The following is a 17,660-nucleotide window of genomic DNA, read 5'->3' as shown; positions in this document are numbered from 1 at the left end:
CATGAATAGACTCCTGGGGGAAAATGTAATATACTTGAGGAATGTTATATAACTCGTATTCATATGATATACTCATGGCCATAATGCTTAATGCAACATACTCGTGATAGTCCTGCAATATATATTCAATTGGTTATTAACATATGCATTAATATGACATTGTAATGAAATGTTGTACAGGGTGTCCTTACTTTGGATTCGATGAACCTCATTCTGGAAAATACATAATGAAACGTTGGAAAGAAAATATAATAACCACCAATTTATTGAGGACACGAAATTGCTTAGGCGAAATAGATCGGGGTTATCGCAATGAACTAGCCCATGATACACATTCAGCAGTGGACTATTGCATTGATATATTAAGCCGTGATAAGAAGAAACTTGAAGCTTTTGCAAGCAAAATTCACGATCTCAAGTGTGAAGTAGAAGCTGAATTTCTCAACTCACTGAACTACAATAGCAAAAAAGAGATGGCGGAATCATTTTTGGGATACGAGTTCGGAGAAATTACAATTCGTAACCCACCAGTAAGAAGAAATAGATGGGAGGAAGCCATTGTTGAAAGCTCAAAGCGTAAGAGAATGTGCAGAAGATGCATGGAATTGTCTACGCATGACTCCAGGAATTGTCCATTGAAAAATGCAGCAGAATAGATGGGTTCTTTTAGAAACATAAGGTTCAGGTTCTAATTGTAATTTGAATGGTGATTTTCTTAGGACTACATTTCGTTGATGCCACTGTCAAAATTCATGTGCTTAAGGTCGTTTGAGTTGTGTGGGTTCTTAATGACGAAAGCTTTCAATTGCAGATTTGATTGTTTAAAGAACCCGACCTGTTTGTTGTGTAATCTAAACCATAGGTTCGATACAAGGATCAGAACGACCACTTGAAATATTCCGTAAATTTCGCTAGAAGGCAATTTTACATTATATCCATCCGGGTATTTGAAACCAATCTAATGCTTAATGGCAGAATGATACAAGTAAACATCAGATTAATTAGGCGTAGCATCAGCAGTAGAACATGAGATTCTTGACCCGCTCTTGGAGTTTTGGGAGCGGTGTGGTCTTCGGTGAACCACTTCTTGTAAAACCCGACGACCTGTCGGTTTGATTGAGGTACAATCGGCCTCGGTAAGCAGCAAGATGAGCATAGTAACAAGGAGGCACCAAAGAGACAGGTTTAGTGCACCTCACAAAGGTGAAGCAAAGATTGTAAACAAGTTTCTGAAGTTCATCAGAAGTGAACTCATTTTCATCGCGTAGAATGTGATAATGTATCGGCCGGCTAGTACCCTTGACACCCCAATGGCTGCATAGATAGAAGTCAAATTCTTTCGGGTGGGTGATGACCGAGTCAACCACCGTGCCTGGCGGCACGTTCTCGTCGGAAAACTGGTTTCGGGCAGCACCAGATACCGGGTCCGCAGGGAACAGCCGTGTGTGGTGCCGTTTCTGGACCACGGCAAACGTGATCGGCGGGTTGTAGCCGGTGAAACGCGAAAATGCATCCCGAATCGCTTGCAATTCGTCACGAAGCACCTTATGAAACTGCGTCTCACTCACGCCATCCCGAAAGAAAATCACTCGTTTCGGCAGCTTCGAAAGCTCCCGGACGAAATCATGTAGTATCTCTTCCACCATTATACTCAAGTCTTGAATAATTTCTTGCCGGTGAGTCTGAGATCGCATTTTGGAAACGTACTTGTTAGCTGCCGGCCAGTTCACCGACCCGACCACAGCCGCCACCGACGGGCTGAAATCGTCAAGTGGGTGCGGGTGTGTTACATCCGCACCCATAAACATCACCGGCTCATCGAGGGTCAGAAGCCGCGGGATCTGAGCTGGCAACGACGTGTACAGAGCCACGGTGCACCCACCGATCTTGGCATTGATCTTGATTGCCAAATTCGCGAGAAACTGCGAGCTTAATCTCGCAAGATTTTGATACAAACAACACTGGCTCATAACCCCGATGCTGGTTTCGCTTATCCGCTTCAAATCTGCATAACCTTTGTGTTTCTTTTCCATCACACAAATCAAAAGCTGCAGATTATTAGATGCAGATCTTTGGATCTTTTTGAGCTTTGATTCAAGAAGATTCACATTGTTAAGAACTTGCATTGATTCAAACTGTGGGCTTATGATTGTTTTCTTGTTGAGATAGATCCCTAATTGCTCACACCTTCGAGTTAGCCGATCGATGAAATTTGGGATGGTCGACTTCTGGTCACCGGTGCCACCGAAACTAACCAGAGCCCATCTCGCAATTTGGGTTCCTTCGAACACATGGCTACCGACAAGGTTCCATTGTCGATCATGCCGTGAAGGGATCAAGTCCTTTATATTGCCTCCATCTCCTAGCTTAAGCTTCGGAGGCTGCAGAATTCTTCCACTCAACTTTGTCATCTCCCTTGAAACATGAAGGTTGAATTCCCCTGCTTGATTTCCGCTGTCGAATTCAAGAATCATAAGATTTTGATCGGAAATATTGGTGACACTATAATAAAATCGGCTTTATAGGATGTCAAATATTTTTAAATTTTATAATAGACTGCTTTATAGGATCAAACCTTTATGGGTGATATGTAAATTTTTATGTAAATTGTGTTAGTTTTTATAGGAGGTTTATAGAAGTACAATTGTTTGGTCCTATTAGGACATTTAAACATATTTAGTGTGAATTAGTGCTAAAAGAAGAGAGGATTACCTTGATGGGCTGAAGGGTGCAGCCATGACTCCATCGATGATCGCCTTCCGTTCTTTTGGTTTCCGACAACCCAGTTCGAGTATTTTTGCAGTCTGATCATCCGATAACTTCCTGAGAAACTTCTGGCCTTCACAAATCACACAAAGCTCCATAGGAAGATAACATGGCCTTCTTCGACTAGTCTGTAAGCAAGGCAAGTTCCTGAACTGTATCTCATAGTTATACTGATCACGAAAATAATTTACAATCTGTAAATTCTTCCCATCTCGATCTCGAAACTGAAGGTTTGCCGCTGGCTCATCCGTCAAGCTATGAACTTGATATCTTTCTGTGGTTTCTCGATGACATACAAAAACCCGTATGTTTTTCAACACGGTCTCCGCTTCCTTTTTCTCTTCTCTGCTAAAACCTCTCGTTTTCCGCTCAGAAAGATCGTGCAATGAATGGATACGTTTCTGCAAGTAAGCAATCACTCCGATGCTCTCATGGAAGGCGGTGACCGATAAGTCAACATTGAGAGCAAGACCTTGTTGTGTTGGTCTAAGACTTTGGTAAAAACCTTGAACTCCAATTGCTCCTCCTCCAAGATCTTTTCTTGTTAAATTCGGGTAAAAAGATCGGCCTAAAAGAACACAGTTTTCCGTGGGGTTTTCGCGTAAAACGACATCCAAAGCTTGAAGATAGTCTTGTGGAAGGGGTACCGATTCATCTCCTTTACTCAAATAGTTTCTTAGTTTCTTCCCTTCAAGATTGGATACAATCTTGATGTTTACCCGAAAAAGCTTGAATTTTTCTTCACTATCTTCAATATTTGCAGCCATCGGAGAGTTGTTTCTCGGAATTGGAAGGTTGATGTAAAGTTCAAGCTTATCTTTGTCGAACTCGATTGGGCTAAAAAGATTTCTCCTGCCATCATAGGCCGGGAGGACGCCGGAGAGAACGCTGGAGTTTTCTTCTACTAGTTTTTGCTTAATCAACCTAGCAATATCCTTGGAAGGATTCGGGGAGATTTCTAGATCGTAATGGTAAATACGCTGCGAGGGATCGAACTGGACTAGGAAATGATTGGCTAAAAGGGCGATCATGGTTCCTTCGGAGCCACCGGAATCCGGCCTTCTTGCAACCGTTAACGATTGCAGTTTTGAATCCATAACTGGCCTCTTCCCACCTTTCCCTTTGCTGCCCAAGAGTTGGTTATCCTGGGAAGCACCTCTAGAGCTGCTTAGATTGTGGAAAATAAGACATGGTAAGTCATAGAACTAGTTGATAGGTTAGCAAATCGGCAACAGTTAATTAGCTGATAAATTAGTCATTTTTCGTAAAAACTAGCTAATATGCTAAATGATAATATAAAATAACTTGAAATGACACCGAAAATCCATTGAAATGACCTGTAAGTTAGAGCTTGTTGAACCGCTATTTAAACTGTTTTTCAAAAAGTTAGTTTTTTTTATTAACCTGGATATTCAATCTGTTATGTGTGCGGACTAATTCGAGGACGACCACCTGCTTTGCAAATAGTTTGGAGTCACCGCATTTGAACCTTCATGGTCACAAGGGATTTTTATGTTAACCAGAAAGACTTTTTCCAATAAACTCAAAAAATAATTAGATACACCAAATACCAAAATTTACAGAATGCTTGGGTGGCAAATAGTTGTTGAATGGGATTGAATAGGAATAATGCTCCTGTTGATGGTGAAAAGATATAAAAAGTTCTTGAACAGCAATTTTTGCTGGAGCACAGTAAGGTTTTTGGGACATGAATCTTGTAGGAGGAATTATACGACAATTTTATTTTATTTTATTTTATTTTTGGAAAGCACTGACGCCATGGCAGGTGGTGCTGTAGGTTTCATCTACAATTCTCAAGTAAATCTTTCAATGATCACAAGTTTATATGTAAATAACTAAGATTTGAACCCGAGTTGAATTAATATCACAAATTATAGCCTTGTAATTAGGATTAAACACTTTTTATTTATGCAAATGTTTTATACAAACATTAAAATTCAAAAAAAAAAAAAAAAAATCCCAAATCTGTGTTCTTGATGACCAACATATGTATGTGTAGACAGCCAAATAAAAATGGAATACATGTTTTTTCCAATTTTTTATATTTGAAACTTCATTGGAAAACGCTGTGAAGGTAAAAGAAAGCTGAACCTTCACAGCAAAACGCTAGAAGGTTACCTTCATAGCGTTCTTCTGTACAGTTTCAAGTGAAAAAATGCCTCACGGGTCTTACAAAATAATTTTACATGTTAACCCACCCCTCTATGCACTGTATACACTGATAAACGTTGAGAGAGAAAAGGAGGCAAATGGGTTTTTGTTTCTGGTATCGGTAGAAACTGCAGTTATTGAAGAGAGAGACTTTGATGATTGTTGATATTTAAATAAGTAAATATAAAACGGAAAATTATTTTTAAATAATAAAAAAATTAATAACGTTAGTTTCAAGAGAGACAAAAACAATTTATTTAAATAAATAACTAATTCTAAAAAAATATATATTTTGAAATAGCAAAAAAATAAAAATATAAGTGTTTTTAAAATGAATTTCCACTTGTTCGTACAAAACGATTTATAACTTGTTGAAAACTAAAGGCTATTTTGTAGGCTCTTTTTTCCTTTTTGTGAATGAATCTACATATAGGAGGTACATCGGAGGTGATGGGTTTTTTTTTATACCTATTTTTAATATGTTTTCTTATTAAAAAAAAAGTAATAATAAATAAATGGTTCATTTGGTTTGATGGAGTTAAATAAGTCCATGTTTGGTTTGCATTATTGTATGGATTTGAAATTTTATGATTTATTTGAAATTCCTTAAACATAAGATTTTGAAATTCTATGGAGTAGTTGGGATTTCACATAGAACTTTTATATAATAATGTTTTAAAATATTTTGAAACATCTGTTTTCTAATAATTCATTAATAATATATATATATATATATATTATTTTTTTATAAATTATTTATAAAAATGGAATTTCATTCCATCCCAAATCCATCATACCAAAAATTTCAAATCCTTCAGAATTAAAATCATTATGTGAAATCCAAATATCTCAAACCATTCTATCAAACCAAACGATACCTAAAAGATTGTCATGGAAACCATATATTTGTTTCTTTTAACCTAATCAAAACCATAAAATAAAGACTTCCTTTATTACCGATTCTTATCAAGTAATGTTTGCATTTGGTTGTTTGTTGGGGACCATTTGTTAGCTATTGATACATTATAACCCCTCAGTGAAATATCTGATTTATAATTTGTTTTATAAATTGTTACTGGTTTAAAAACTAGGTAGCCACATTAAATACTTATGTTGTTAGAGATGATTGAAGCATTTTTTAGAATATGTCATGTTTTTTCATGCATTACTATCACTTTCTTTTTATATATTAGAATGTCTTGCTGAAGTTATATATAATTAATATTGAATCTTAAGATTCACAACAATTAATTACCTAAGAGAATCAAAATATTTAGAGTGATGTCAAGTAAAAAAAAAATAAAAATTCTGATGAATTTATTTTATTGGATTCTAATTAACGTTTTGGAATAGAATGTTTAAGCCATCATAAAGCATGCGATAACTCTAAATATTCTGTTCGTATTACTTTTTAATAGAATGAAAATAAATTGCTAAATTTTACATTTAACTGGCATCACATTTTAACAAGAGACCATCTCATCATAAATTCATAAGACCACAAAAAAGACATTGAAATTTCACAGTAAAACATTGTGAAGGTACGAAAACATTATAACTTCACAGCAAAAACACGTTCACAGTATTTCGTGTTATTTATGTGGTTTTACGTAAAAAAACATGGTCTCACATGATCTCATGTATGTATATGTGTGTGTGTGTGAGAGAGAGAGATATTTCTCACCAGAGCTTCTAAGATCATATTAGAGAAACTTATTTCACTCAAACAAAAACAAATGCAAAGAAAATTTTCAAGTATTAACCATAAAAAACTGTTGCGATTCAATTCATTTTGATGATTTTATAAAAACATCAAGATGTGATAGTAGCCAAGAAAACTTGAACACAAACAAACTTGTGACATCCCAATGAGCGTAGTGATATTATTCGTTTTATTTTCAGGTCGCAACCAATTTTAATATATATCACATCAGTTGAATAGGTTAACCGTTGATCCACTATCAGTTGAATAGGTTAACCGTTGATCAGTGTTAATGATATAACGTTGTTTCACCAACGAAACAACACACGGGGTTGATTTCTTCTGAATATAATGTCGTTTCACCAACAAAACATTACATCGATCAAGTGATTTCAAATGAAAAGTAGGTAATATAATTAACAAGATAATTATGAGACGGTTCCTATTTGAGTATAATGTTTTACCAGTGAAGGTTTAGTGTTATTTATGTGGTCTCACGGATCTCACAAAAACAGTATGATCATACATGATCTCAAATCTATACATTCAATATCTTTCTTATTCATTAACATCGTAAGATTAGCGTAAAATGTCACAAAAACTCACAAAAGGTAAAAGAAAATAAGACAAAAACAGAGAAAACCTAAAAGAATTGATGGATGAAATTGAGACCTAAGATTTGATCTCTTCTTTTACACGTGGACCACAATCATATTTCTTTAATGGGTATTGATTGATTAATTGGCATTTACTTTTTTATTTGAAGTTATATTTACATGCTATGGAAAACAAAAGTGTACTTATCAAAACAGTATGGTCACACATACATCCTCTTTGTTCTTGTAATTTCTGTTTTTCGGTTTATAGAAATCGTGACGATTGGTGTGATTTTGCATCGTATTTGTATTAGCGGGTTATTAGCATACATAAAGGGATATCAGTATAAGATATAGCATAGGAGTAGGCTTTAAAATGACTGAATTTTAGTAGTTTTAATCAACTTTTTTTTATGGTTTATGTTGCCTTTCATCTATAGGTTTGTTCTAATTAGATTAGTTAAAAGGGGTCGAACTATGTGGGTACTTTAATACTTTAAGTTGGATAAAAGGGCTCGAACTATGTACCACCTTTAATACTTAAGTTATTTGTGACAAACTACTTTTTTGAGTAACCATAGGTGTCCGAGCTATCTTACACACACCGACTAATACCTCGGACGATCATAAATGTCTGGAGTCATTGCAGGTGAACTTCTATGGTCACAAGGGCTTTGGAAATACACATGGATTCTAACATGACGAAGATGTGCTTTCCACTTTTTACATCCTCTAATCCTTAACTAGTGCACCACAACCCAAAGTGACAAACTACTTGTTAGCTATTATATTGACTAAGTTAAATTAATCATGTTTGACCAAAATCAGTTGATAAATTAGATGACATAAAAGAAAATTATAATAGGGGCAAAATCAGAAGAAAGAAAAAGTGAAAAAAAACCTAATAATCTATTTAAAATTGTTTTTCAAAAAACTAACTTATAACTTATTAATGAAAACTTTTTCAATAAATTCAATATATATATATATATATGTATATATATATATATATATATATATATTATAATGGTCAAACATGAACGTAATATACAAATTCCTAAGTATTTGGAGACCAAAGAATATTGTTTTAATCTTCACCAATGTGAATGGTTATATTCTTGTTGCCTATTTGGTTAATCCCAATAACATTTTTGTTTTTAATAATAATAATCATGTTTCTTGGAGTTGAGGAAACATTATTTACATTTAATTTCATGTTAAAAACCTATGAGTTTTGAACACTCATAAAATAAGGACCTCTCTTCCACAAAAATATAATTATTTCATTTGATATGAAGTTATTTAATTTATGTTTTCATTCTTTATCAAATAATGATTTGATATGTTTTCGCTTAATTAATGAATAGATAAGGGACGCGGTATTTATAGATTGTTTGGTTAGTTTTTTATCAAGTCATGTGTGTATAGAATTGTCTGTGTTAACTAATCTGTCTGTATAGATTGAAAATGTTTTTGTTTGTGAGAGTTTTTTTTATAGATGGAAGAAACGTGTTTTTTTAATTGGAAAAGATATGTATGGAAGAAAAAAAAAACTAGCAGCATACAGAATAAACCACTTTCTATATCATTAAGTTAATATCAAACAATCATGTATTAGCTGACCAAATTAATTCTTGATCCTATTACAATAGTAAACTACTAACAAATAAGCCTTTAGAGAATGGACAATTTTGGGCCAGAAGGACTGGATTGACATTTCGAAATCAAACTCTAAAAGCCCAATTTTGAATACGGAAGCCCGTCCTAAAGGCAGCATGACCTATGAAGCATGAACTGCAAAAAGCCCAATAAGACAATTTTTTGAACATTGCTATTCTTGTTGAGCTGGTGATGGTTCAAATGGGTAAATCGAAGGCAATTTAAGATGAAGATAGCAGGATTCACATGCCCCGGTAAAAAGTTACTCAAAATAACCTGAAAATCATGAGTTCAAAACTTGTATTTGTATATTATTAGAGATGTATCAATAAATGGACGACAAAACTTTTATTCACATGGTGTAGTTTCCTAGTTATATCCAAAAGAAAAACAATGATTGCAATTTCATGTGCAGAAAACAAAGGACAGGATTGAATCAACCGACAGGATCAACGTTGTTAAAGGCTCAAGATGCGCTAGACACAAAGGGGTCCTGGGGCCTAGGCGTGAGATGCAGGCCTCAGGAATGCAAGGCGCATCTCATCAATACACACACACACATAGTTACACCCAACTTATTTCATATTAGGATTTTGACTAGGTATTTAATAACTTTTTATAAGGCACACCCAGACCCACAAGGCTCAGCGCCTTAGTAAGCCTCGTACACACACATAGCCCCGACTTTAAAAAACCCAATATCTTGAGCCTAGGCACGCCTCATAACCGCTTTTAACAACTATGGGGAGGATAATCCTTGACCATGATGGTAGATGCCAAACAGGTGTAGTTTCTATTAAATATGCTAAATAAGGTTACAAGATGACTACTAAATAAATCAAAATTTTATTTTAAGAAGATTAATTGTTATCAAGTCAAGAAATAAAGAATACCATTACACCACTGTTGTATTGTTGCTGAGTTATATCAATATTAGCCTATCAAAGGGTGCTAGAAGCTTTAAGCCAATACTAACTCTAGATCTTTTAATCTGATAGGTTATTAAACTGAATGACTCCTTATAAATGTTCTTTTAAATCCATGACCTTATTGTAACAGGTTTTTAGACATGATCATCCATTCAAAACCTGTCAGAATGTCATGGATTTAAAAATAACCTGTCAGAAGATCATTTAACTGAAAGATCCTAATTTGATCCACTAAAGAACATGTCTAGAGAGGGAAGATCAAGAGAACTCCAAAGGAAAGATTCATCACCTTCCTTGCTACTTGAAGAGGAAAACGATTCTACACTCGTTAAAATATGTTTGCTCTCGGATGGTTTATTTGCTAAACCATTTTCTCCGTCGGTTTCCCCCCAAATCTCGCCATTTTTGGCACCAAGATTTGATAATTGTTCAGGCTTTCTGTTTTCCGAATCGTTTCCTGATCCAAATGTCATCCTCAGGCATTCAGATATCCCGTTGAAAGCATAAAGAGAGGCGGAGATATTGCGCTCAAACTTCATTCTCTTCATGGCTTCAGTAAGCATGGATGAATCCTCATTGTAGTTTTCCTCTCCCAATGGCTTTGTTATCTCTTCTGCAATCTCGAATGGAGAATAGTTCATAGACGATCCAATATCGTCAACAAATAGTAAATCTGGCATCCCCAGGTCAGTCTCTTCATTTCCCTCCAATTTGGGCTCATCTCCAACTAAACTATGATCAACGCCTCTAAAATTCTCACCTAAAAAACCATCTTTTGAGTCAAAACCTTCCCTTTCAATCACATTTGGACTACAAAAATCACTAGTATAAGTAGTAGCACTAGTATAGTTGGTGGTATTATCACTATTAGCATCAGAAACGTGGAAAAATTTGTGAAAATCAGAATCTTGAACTTGGGTTGACCCTTGAAACTGTTGATGATGTGGGAAAGAATGTGTTATTGCCATTGATGCACCATAGGCACCATTGGAGACATTGGCACCATTTCTTGCTTTAAGTCTTTGGAGGAGAAGATTGGTGATCTTGGATGAAAGAGCAGAAGATTTGTTGGACGGATTACACGGCCAAAAGTTGGTGCGTGTATTGGCTCCACGAAGTAAACAGGCGGCCTCATCATAAGCTCTAGCAGCTTCCTCAGCAGTATCAAATGTGCCTAACCATACTCTTATCTGCTGTATGGTGTCCTTTATCTCGGCCACCCATCTTCCAGAGGGCCGTTGGCGGACCCCAACGAACCTTTTTCGAGCCCGTATAGCTCCACCAACAAAGGCCCCACCATCTGTGGGTCCATTCATCACCTGATCCCAGCCCGTTTCACCGTTACCACTGTTTCCTGTCTCTTCTCCGGCAACATCCTTCCTCTTCCTCGACATTTTCATTATTAGAATCTGGTTTTCTTGTTTTTGCTATGTAATAAAGTTCTGTCTAATATGTATGTATATATATATAAAGAGTTGAGTAGAAATAAGAGTTGGAGACATGCTGCCATTATAATTTATAAGCAGAAGTATTGTAAGGATCGTCAGCATTTGTTGGAATATGTTTGTCTAATGTCTAGCGAAGATATGCTAATGTGCTACGGAAATAAGTACAGTACTATAAGAAGACTGCTATATAACTTTTATTTGACCAGGTCAAATATATGCAAAGATGATTGGCATTTGGAACTTTGCATATATCACTCGAATTAAACAAAACTCAAACTAAACAAAACAAACTCAGTATATCTCAATTAAAAACAGGCTTAGGAAGGGTGAGATATATACAAACATGTTCTCTGTCTCTAGAGACAGACTCAATTTTTTTTTTTCAAGTGATGGTATAATTTGACTATAAAAAATTATCTAATTCTTTTTCCACAATATCGATATAGATATGTTGGTTGGTTCCTTGTCCTTACATAGAAAAGACCCATTTTGGATTCCAGTCTACATATATATTTAAAAACACAAAGAGGTATATAAAAAACAAAATTTAAGCCAAAAAGCAACAACTTAGACAACCGTAGGACTTGAACCTGGGCTTTTTGTACAAAGGCGAGAGCATTTACTATCTAAGCCATTAAAATCTTATGCTAACATTTTAGTTTCAAAAACTATATGGTGACACCCAACAAAACAATACGGTGGCATCCTTCAGAAACGTAATTTTTTTAATTTCCGAGGAAACCATGAAGCAATGGCTCGTGCCACCGTATCATTCCATATAGGTCTACCCCAATCTACCCCAAATAATAGAACAGTTGTTTTCATGAAAAAGGAATTGCACAAGCAATGAAAATAATTATATGGACATGCCCACTATCCCAAAAGATAAAAATGTTGTTTCCATGAAGAGGGCATGGCGCAAGCAGTTAACAAAAATAATAATATCAACAAGTAGTAACGACGATAAAAGTAAACTAGTAAAGTTATTAATTAACGGTTAATGAAAATAATTAGTTTATTAAAATGCCAAAAATCAAGTAATATGATAATGTGTGTAGATTAACGTCTTCACAGCCCACAGGATCCAAAAGCTTGACACCAATATATCCTCCTTAAACAAATAAACTTATAGAAAAGGTACACATTGGTAGACTAACCCATGATAGTGAAGTCTCTGATCATTTTGCTTTTGTCATTGTTGATGAGGATTAAAATTTCCGATGTTGCCGAAGCCCCCACCATGCAAAAGCAAGTCAAAGGCATTTACTATAGTTAGATCTTAATTTGGGTAATAAAAATGATCAAGTTATACAATCCATGAACTAGAAAGTAATTATGACCCATCATCAATAAATTTGATTAATTTAGTACCTGCAAAAGCATTTATATTTGGATTAATATAATGGGATCATGTCTGTTGTATTTGAGAGCATAAGGAAGTGAGATGGCCAATGGATTCAATATGAGGATTGAGGAGGCTATTCCCTCTTATGATAAGTTGGTAATAAGTAATAAATTGGGTGATGATTGATGAAAAATATAACTGGCATTGAAAATGAAAATAAACTGGTGATGAAAAATTACAAAATGGTTATGAAATTAGTGATAAATTGTCTGTGAAATCAAATGATAAGTTGCTAATGAAATTAGTATGAGAAGATACAGAATACCAACAAATAGACGTAGTTTTATTGTGTTTTGGTAGATTATAACTTCAAACCCGTTATAAAGTTTAAGAAGTTATCGTTTTTCTTTGTAAACCATGAACATAAAATGATCAAGTTTACAAATTATAACCATCATTTACAAAACCTTAAGCTGATTTTGCTTTTTGAGAACATAAACGTTTATCAAACACTGTTTCATGTTCAGGCTACTCCTTAATAACGTACAAATATAAAGTTGCCAAACGGAACCCTACGCTTGCCGAAAATTTGCTAGCAGTTGATATGGGAAGGTGACAATGGTTGAGATGATATCGGGATATAACCACAAACCTGTCCAGCATTAGAATTTAGAGACAATAAAACTAGAAAGTTAACAGGTTTCAGGGAGACTAAAGAAAGAGACAAGATGTCCCAATTTGCAGCAAATCAGAATCTCCCTCTATCTGTCTTTTTGTGTTGTTTTTTTCTCTCTTTGATATTAACCCCCAATGACCAATATATCCAAGGCTTAAACTATCGGTACAAACTTGAACAAAGTGTCATATATTACAGTAATTACATTGTTCACATACATGCTTATAATATATTATAAGTAGTACCTGATAGGGCCAACATAACTTCTCAGTTTTGGTTATTAAGATGAAAACAATCAGCCGTTCAAATGACACGTTTTGGATATCGAACAAAACAACAAACATCCTATCGCACTTCCTAATGTACGGCAGATGCTTTTCATGTTCAGAATGGAAGTTGCACATTATGCCCAGATACTACTGAATTGCATCTAAGTTCAATTAACTAGAAGCAAGTTAATGCGTTGATCAAGAACAAATCAGTACTGGATAACGTTGGTTATGTCTACGTGTGTGCTAAATAAACCTACTATTTGAGAATACTGATTCTTGTTAAGTAAAGAGTCCATAATGGAGTTTGAAGTCAAACCTGAACTGTGCTTTTGAAATATCATCACGCTCAATGTCATGCAGCATAAATGTGTGGACCTGTTTGAAAAGGAGAGGCGGCTGAATAGCATACGCACCAGAAGCAATATGTTCATTTCTAATTTATCTTACAAGAATTCACACGATCTACCTCCCTAGATTTCCAATTAGAGTGATTCTCAAGCACTTAGATTTGTATGATACTTGATTGGCACTAGAGCTGTATCCTGTTAAGATGCACCAGTTCCTCCAAAACGGGAGACAGTGGAACTGTCTTTCTTATTGAAGTCTAGAGACAAGAATACATAAAGGTACCTTTTTTTCTTTTCTGATGGCTAAATCTCGATTGCTTAGAAGCTTGACAAATATATATCCTTTGATCTGGGGGAACCTTTTGGTTACAAAACCACAAGGAGTTTGGGGTTTCTCAAGTCTTCAATTATATGTCTTTACTTTTATTTGGCTTTGTAGAGATATATAGATGGCTTCACTAGCTTCATTCTGCTTTTGACATGTGCAACAGTACTGCAGAAAAAGAAGTGAAATTGTCACAACAGTGTTGAGGAAGATCTCAAACTTCATTGGGTTCATAAGGATACATTACATTTGATTGAAGTAGTTGGTAAGCAGCAGTTAGAAGTCCAGATGACAGGTTACTGATGACAGTTTGTTTTAAATTGGTAAAGATCAACAGAGGAGATATGCATGTAATGTGTCGGCATTAGGCCTATGCTAGTAAACCAAACCAAACCAAACCAAACCAAACGAGCCTAGTATATCCCACCCAATAAGGCCTATGCTAATACTAGGTACAAAATTTTAATTTTTGTGTCAAAAGGTGTTGGAACATAAATGGTGTCCCTTTACCTTAGAACATCATGTAATGACCTCATGAAGAGTTAGCCACACCCACAAAGTAGATAAGGAATACTGTTGGTTTAGCTTTACAGATAACAGTACCCTATTTCTATGCAGGTATATGCAAAACAGAGCCACCCTGATGCACCATGATTCCCTGCCTTTGCAAGGGGTGGAGACAAAGCCTCTACTCAATCTTCTCGTGCATTTTTTCAGAAGGAGCCTCATAGGTTATTTATGGAAATCTATTCAACCAATTATTGCATATTCATTTATCCTCGCTGGGATATACATCTATAATCTATTTATATGAAGAAACATACTTGTGATTGTTCTTATACTTTATGGACTACCAACCTTTGCTGTAATGAGAGGAAGTTCTTTTCTTCCATTCAAGCCATTATATTCAAAGTTTGGTACATCAGTACTTCTGATGAAGTTGCATATCTCAGCAGAATAGGCTGGACAAACGGATGAAAATTGCTTATATTGCTGATGTATGTTCAAAGAAGTGTGAGAACTGGAGGAGGAAGTGGTTGCTCAAGAAAGCTTGTTATCGCAACTATTCTTATTGCTAAGGCATGCATCAGGACAAGAGAGACAATTACGTTCACAGAATCATGAAGGACTGGCCAAAACAATCCACCAGATGCATGTGAATGTAGCAACTTATTAACATGAACCAATTTCGTTCTTCAAATAACTTCCCAATACTACAAATTTAAATATAAGCACTGTTTATGGTTTGCTTCGGAGCTGTTGAGGATGCTAATACAATGACAACAAATTGGCCTTGTATCATCAATAGCCACCAATAGCAACACCAAATCCAAGGTAAAGTGTTTTTATCCTTAGGGCTCTCATGACACATCTTGTGGATTGTTACTAGAAGCGAACCAACATACATGTAACCATGCAAGTGTATCCACAACCTTGTCAGATCATTTCCATGCTCTACGCAATACAAGTAAATATACATACACAAGTAGGCAATGACTTAATAATTCTGAAGTCATGGCATGTAAATTCTGCAAAACAAAAAAGTGCCCCATCAAATTCAACCATTGGAGCATAGGATTTAAACAAGTTATAGGTTCCAAACTCTAAATTTGCTATATGTTGGATCAAATCAAGTACTCTCTTGTAAGAATCATAAAATCGTTGCATTCTTCACACCCCAAGGATGACCATAAATAACTTTCAGCACCGTATTACTTGGGAGACAAAGAGGAAATAGGCATGCCCGGTACATGTTTTAGGCATTTAATACAGGAGTTGTCTCGTTCTGGTCCTCCAGCACAATCCAAGGATCCGACCCCTCTGAAAAAGCTACAAGATCTTTACATGAATTTGAAAGGTTGCTTCATTATGATTGATGACAACGGAACTGTTAATTTCCAGATGCTACAGAGAAATATCACATCATCTGTTTGGGTGATCAATCGTATTTGAAATGCCAAGTGGTCTGCAGAATTGTTTGTTAGCTAAGTCCATATGTCGAAGCTGATTTCCTGAGCAGCTTAGAGGAACTAGAACAAAAATCCTGGTTGTTCCAGCAGCACTCAAAACTTTAGAAACGCATAAACCAGAAGCATAAGCCATATGAATATGTAGTAAGATCAAAGATGTAGAAGCAAAGAGCAATAAACAAGAAGCCATGAACGTGTAGTGAGATCAAAGATGTAAAAGCAAAGAGCACTAAACAGAAGCCATGAATGTTGTAGTGAGGTCAAAGATGTGAAAGTAAAGAACAATGAACATCTTATCGTCAAACACTAGGAGCATCACGAACGAGAACTTTGATATATGAAACGGTTGTAGATGCAAAACACATACACTTACTTGAGCAGTAATCTTATGCCACTCTTAAATTTCTTATGAGATTTTCAATTGTTGCAAGGCTATTAACATGATTTTCAGCCAGTAGGATAAGTTCAAGGTCCATATGGCGCAGATTAACTAGAAAAATAGAAATAGGTTGATGAATTAGGTTAGTTTGTTTAGCTAGGGTTTGAGGAATTTCTTTCCTAAATACCTTCCGACATCTGCAGGTTTTCCATGATGAATTCTCCTTTCCATGGCTTGCAAAGGTTTCCACAAAGATCATTATCACTGCATCAATCGTCTTCAGTTTCTGCGAATTGGCATAACATTAATAAACGAACAAACAACGTTACTCGTATAGTTTTTACTACCTATGAAACTGTAACAACATAGCATTAGTAATTTAACAGGTTCAAGAAACCTACCAGATCCAATTGTGAAAGGCGCGTCACATCCCCAATTTCTACAATCCATTATTAATTCGAGATGCATATTTGAACTCGACGGAATACCACAAAGAAAAATCTGCCAAACAAAAACTTGAACAATTTGAGGGAACATATCAAAACGCTAACAATGAATAATCAACCAAAACACGTAAGATGTTCAATAGAAATTTTTCACATCCTTAACGGACGATTACAGATCGCCAGAAGACATAAAAGATCCGGCGGAGATTGCCGAAAAACAAAAGATTGAACTGATAGAATTGTACAGGGGCCGCGCGAACGCAGGCCCCCACTGCCACAAATTATGACGTAGGCTCGACCACTTGGGCCGACCTTAGGCGGGAGCCCCTCCGTAGTGCAATGGAGGTCTCCAACCTAGGCCATAGGCCTTCTTGATCACCCATTGACCCCGTCCAGGTAAGTATGTTTTCCATTGCCTTCTCTTCCCTTTTATATAACTCCCCCCACCTCCTCCTTTTTCTTTACCCATCGATGTGGGACGACCCTCATTCCCCCAACAGCTATTTTCGGTTTTCTATTTTATTTTTAACAAAAATATTTCTACCCATATTCATTTCTTTACTTTGATGCTTGACATTGCATTCCATACTTTATATGGTAGACTTTGAAATTGCATCCGCAAATTTGA

General features: G+C 35.7%; 3 protein-coding genes and 1 non-coding gene across 5 annotated transcripts in view; 1 reads left to right on the top strand and 3 right to left on the bottom strand.

The window, feature by feature from the left end:
- Positions 1-758, top strand: part of LOC112526120 — a 2,040-nt gene extending 1,282 nt beyond the window's left edge. Inside the window, exon 3 of the mRNA XM_025136510.1 lies at positions 181-758. Coding sequence (XP_024992278.1) covers positions 181-656 — 476 coding nt within the window. The 3' untranslated portion in view covers positions 657-758. The remainder of the gene's footprint in view (positions 1-180) is intronic.
- Positions 759-1,013: 255 nt separating this feature from the next.
- On the bottom strand, positions 1,014-3,863 carry LOC112524297 (protein argonaute 7-like). Its single transcript, XM_025134068.1, has 2 exons — positions 2,713-3,863; positions 1,014-2,454 (listed from the first exon to the last, which is right to left on the bottom strand). Exons 1-2 carry the CDS (start codon positions 3,861-3,863, stop codon positions 1,014-1,016), a joined length of 2,592 nt encoding a protein of 863 aa, XP_024989836.1.
- Positions 3,864-8,850: 4,987 nt separating this feature from the next.
- LOC112525190 (ethylene-responsive transcription factor RAP2-11-like) lies at positions 8,851-17,419 on the bottom strand. 2 transcript variants are annotated; one of them, XM_025135199.1, is made up of 3 exons: positions 16,988-17,419; positions 16,774-16,872; positions 8,851-14,405 (listed from the first exon to the last, which is right to left on the bottom strand). In XM_025135199.1, exon 3 carries the CDS (start codon positions 11,222-11,224, stop codon positions 10,043-10,045), a length of 1,182 nt encoding a protein of 393 aa, XP_024990967.1. In that variant the 5' UTR covers positions 11,225-14,405; positions 16,774-16,872; positions 16,988-17,419; the 3' UTR covers positions 8,851-10,042. The 2 variants fall into 2 exon arrangements, with proteins under 2 accessions (XP_024990967.1, XP_024990966.1); XM_025135198.1 differs by having other exon boundaries at positions 8,851-16,281; positions 16,774-17,419.
- Positions 17,276-17,436, bottom strand: LOC112526222. The gene has a single exon (XR_003070549.1). It is a non-coding gene; the product is annotated as a U1 spliceosomal RNA (small nuclear RNA).
- Between the last annotated feature and the right edge of the window lie 224 nt (positions 17,437-17,660).

The sequence above is a fragment of the Cynara cardunculus genome (genome assembly GCF_001531365.2).
Source record: "Cynara cardunculus var. scolymus isolate 2C chromosome LG 13, CcrdV1, whole genome shotgun sequence".
Classification (NCBI taxonomy): Eukaryota; Viridiplantae; Streptophyta; class Magnoliopsida; order Asterales; family Asteraceae; genus Cynara; species Cynara cardunculus.
Note: the sequence above shows the minus strand (reverse complement) of the source record. Positions and strands in the feature narration are given on the sequence as shown.

Bases quoted from the DNA above. Each gene is read 5' to 3' on its own strand.
- LOC112524297 (XM_025134068.1), bottom strand. From the start codon at position 3,863: ATGGATTCAAAACTGCAATCGTTAACGGTTGCAAGAAGGCCGGATTCC. The intron at 2,455-2,712 runs GTAATCCTCTCT...TGAATTCGACAG, and splicing joins GCACCCTTCAGCCCATCAAG to CGGAAATCAAGCAGGGGAAT.
- LOC112525190 (XM_025135198.1), bottom strand. From the start codon at position 11,224: ATGAAAATGTCGAGGAAGAGGAAGGATGTTGCCGGAGAAGAGACAGGA.